General features: G+C 44.0%; 1 protein-coding gene across 1 annotated transcript; it reads left to right on the top strand.

Annotated features, from left to right (window-relative positions):
• Positions 1–210: 210 nt before the first annotated feature.
• LOC104964075 (protein starmaker-like) lies at positions 211–2978 on the top strand (the record flags this gene model as incomplete). Its single annotated transcript, XM_010792800.1, has 3 exons — positions 211–297; positions 449–513; positions 1153–2978. Coding segments are annotated over 3 exons (1507 nt in total), but the record flags the coding sequence as incomplete, so codon positions are not given.
• Between the last annotated feature and the right edge of the window lie 1016 nt (positions 2979–3994).

Here is a 3994-nt window from a genome sequence, read left to right as displayed (position 1 = left end):
CATGTTGGGTCGTGACCCTGAGTTTGGGAAAGGCTGCATTAGAGCATCCTTCTACCAGAATCGCTAAGACTGAAGACTAAGATAGATATTGAAGAAGTGCTGGAAGGATCCTGCAAGCTGCGCAGTACATACCTTAATGACATGTTAACTAAACTAGTGGATCTATAAACCCAGCAGCGACTTTATAATCTGCTGTGTGTCTGATTGTAGGTGCTGTACCTCCACTGTTCAATGTCAGTCGGTCTCACCACTTCCTACTCCTACAAAGTCCTGCAGCTACGACCAGGCTGCTGGCAGGTAAGCAACGCTATTAACATAAACCACTTCAAGTGTAGCGCAGTTAAATCAGAGCAATCATTACATCATATAAATCAGTGTCAATATATTTGGTGTGAATTCAGTGGTAGATTGTGTGTGTTTGCATGTGCACTGATGTTTGTGTGTGCAGGTGGGAGGAGCTGACGGCCGCAGCCTCAGTGTGCTCCTGCTGTGACTCCATGTGCGGCAACATACGTAAGTTCTGGAAACAAATTTCTCCAAATCACATAACTGGAGATAAGTTAATACATCAGTGATTATGTGCAATGAAATAATAACACTCAGTATTTCGCATTGTAGATACGACTTGGTCATTGATCTATGATAAAGGTTTTATTGTCATATGCACAGTAGCTACAGTGTAGTTAAGGCAATGAAAGGCTTCACTTCCAGTCTACATAAATATATATAACACAGAATACATAAAAAAAACTGTGTAAAAAGAAACATAATAGAAATAAAATAAAAAAGTTGCAAGTGACCAGTGTGCAAGTAATGCAGGAGAAGTAGACTATATACATGTCAAATAGACTAAGATTAGCTAAGAACGGAATATACAATACTGCTTATTGTAGCAATACATTTATATTTGAAATGCAAACTGAATGATGCTTAAGGTTATGAAGGCACTTCACAGAGCTCATGAGTTTAGCAGTCTTATGGCCTGTGGGATGAAACTGTCCCTGAGTCTGGTGGTTTTAGTCCTGATGCTGCGGTACTGCCTGCCACACGGCAGCAGGCAGAGCAGTTTGTTGGTGGGGTGATGGGGGTTGTTGAATGACAGTATTGCTGTTTAATCTCTGGCTTTATATGTTCTCCTGCTTCTCTAAGCAGCTATCAAGAACACAGTCAGCAGTCCAGGCTTGCTCATCAGACAAAGAAGTGAAGTGAAACCAAGGGAGAAGGAGATGTCTTTTCAAGCAGAGGAGACAAGAGACTGGGAAGATCCAGAAGAGAAGCTGGAAGGGGAAAAAGATGAGAACTATAAGGAAGTCCAGACTTTTCCACAGGAAACGGAGGAGGAAGAAGCCAGTCCTAAGAAGACCAATGACACAAAAGCATGGAGAACAAGTGATGTAGTCACTCAGCAGGGAAACGGAGAGGAGGAAGAGGAAGAGGAGGACGTGGGAGAGACAGAGGTGGTGATGGATGAGACGGACAGCCAGCTGAAAGAGTTCTCTACAGAGGACATCATGTCTGACCAGAGTACACCGGAGGAATTCTCAAGTACCGAACATGCTTCTGTGAGTGGTTTGTCCAGTCACAACATCAGCACTGATGCTTCTGGTGCCAACGCTACAACTACAGCTTCCAGCTTTGCGATTGATTATGATGATACGACCAATCTTGGTTCTGCAGAAAATGTTTCCACAGCTGCATTTCCTACCAGTGAGCTTTGTGCTGATGGTGACCCAAAGAGCTGCAGCACCACCATTAATAGTGGGGCACAAAGCTTCACCCCTGATACTGTTATTGGAGCCACAAATAGATCTGGTTCTCTTTGGGAGTCAGATATTAGAGACTTTGAGACAGTTGGGAAACACTCTGCGACCGGTGACTTGGGAATGGATGTCCCAGGTTTGTTTAATATCAGCAGGCTGGAGGCAAATCAGAGTGACTCGCTCCTCTGGTCAGAACAGTCTGACTGGATACAAGGCCAAGCAGAAGATGTTGATCGGAGTGAAAGAGCAGATGGAGATGGTGGTGATGATGATGATGATGATGATGATGATGATGATGATGATGATGATATGCTTCACAGTGTTCAGAGCAGAGAGTCAGACTCAGAGCAGCACGCTCATCCAGCTGGCTTCAGGGACACAACCTTTGTACACAGGTCTCTCGGTAAGCCTGATTTTGATTCTGGAGCTGAAGAAGACGAAGCTCTTCATCTAAGTCACTTGACTGGAGAAGAGCAGACAATGCATGAAGACAGCCTTAGTCACTCTGCTTTGGTGAGCATCTCCTCGGCCCTGCAGGGCTCTGTAAGCAGCCTGCCAGCTGATTCGGACTGGGCTGATCTGGAGCAAGCACCGGGCTTGTACAGCTTGGGGTTTGTGGAGGAGTGGCCAGTAGAGGAGTTGGGACAGAAGCTGATGGATGACTTCTATCAAGATGAGATTATTTATCAGAAGAGTTCTAACACTGGTTTACATAAGAATGGACACAATATTTCACTAGAGTTTTAAACATGTCTGAGTCTGACCCGACAAAAACAGCACATGAAATCCTGTGCTGCTGTATTTATTACATTGTTTCGTTCAATATTTATGAAAGTCTTAAGAACAGCTTTGAAGGAGGGAAAGGTAAAGTCAGAAGTCATAGTGGGTCATGTAGAATCCATCCAGCAACAGGAAATGAGGAATTTTACAACCCTTTCTTTCAAATGCTGTAACTTTCCTATGATTGTAGAACCTCAGTAATTTTGAAACCTTTCTGTAAATGTCAAGGACCATAAACAGCTGTTAGTGCTCACATGAAGAATATGAAACCAGGAGAGACTTTCAGACAAACCTTTCCAAGACTGGAGGAGAACCTTATGTTCAGCTGCCTGTAGCCATGATGTGGACATGTTTGTAATGAATAAACTCCTCTGACCAAGCTCTTACCTACCTTTTGACTTGTTGCCATACATGTGAGAAATCTATCGTGTAAAAAAAAAACAAGGGGTTTAGATTGTTTAAAGTCATGTTTTACATTCTTTAGAAATGTCCTAAACAATAGGCGTTTTCACACCAAGTACTTTGCCGTACTTAGTTCATCAGAGTTCTGATGAACTAAGGTTGCATTCACCAGCCTTTTATAGTCCGGTTAAATCGAACCCTGGTGCGTTTAGCCGCTTGGTGCGGTTCGTTTGGGTCGGTGTGAACTAAACAACCGGACTCTGGTCCGCTTAAAAGAGGTGGTCTCGGACCGCTTGCTAGTGAACTCTGGAGCGGTTAATCGCTGGTGTGAACGCAGTCCGCACCAAAACATAGGAAGCATAGTATTTACATGTCGCAAGAACGCGGGTGTCTTCAAAATCGTTAGCGAAAGAGTGAAGCAGAATGAAGTGTTGAACAGTGTCGTGTAAAGTAAAAACAACTATCAAACTATACATACAAGTCAGAGCCACCTGCCGTCGGTGAAACCCCCTCCTTACTGCAGAACGTCTCTCATTCATGGGCGTCGCAGCCATTATATGAGGGTGGGACAAGTCCCCCCCCACTTTTTCAAATTATTAGTTTAGTCCCCCCCCACTTCTACTATTCGGAAAGTCCATGAATCGGCCTGTCCACTCACCGCACTTTGTAGAACGCTGTGTCAGTGCTTCATATCAAATCCATTCCACTTGCTTATTGGGAGAATGCCAAATCAATGAAACGCCGTACCATGTTTTCACTGCTACTTTGTACCAAGGCAGATTCTCACATAGCGCATGCATGTTCAAGGAGTGTTGTCATAGTTTGACAGCTCAGATCTGTTGTATGAAGCGATGCCGGTAGCGGATGTAAGGCACACACACCAAATGTTCAGGAAATGGTTAATACAGCGAAAATCAAAGCTGACGATCTCTTGGTTTGATATGTTTTCTCCCACAGACAACATGGACATAAGAACATTTTTTTCAAAGAAGAGGAAAGTAAGTCCTCAGCTGGTAGCAGTTAATCAGTTAACAGTGATGGCGGCGGCGGCG

Source organism: Notothenia coriiceps, unplaced genomic scaffold (assembly GCF_000735185.1).
Source record: "Notothenia coriiceps isolate Sejong01 unplaced genomic scaffold, NC01 NC01_scaffold00001842, whole genome shotgun sequence".
NCBI classification, from domain to species: Eukaryota; Metazoa; Chordata; class Actinopteri; order Perciformes; family Nototheniidae; genus Notothenia; species Notothenia coriiceps.
The sequence above is the reverse complement of the archived record's forward strand: the minus strand, read 5'-3'. Positions and strand labels throughout refer to the sequence as shown.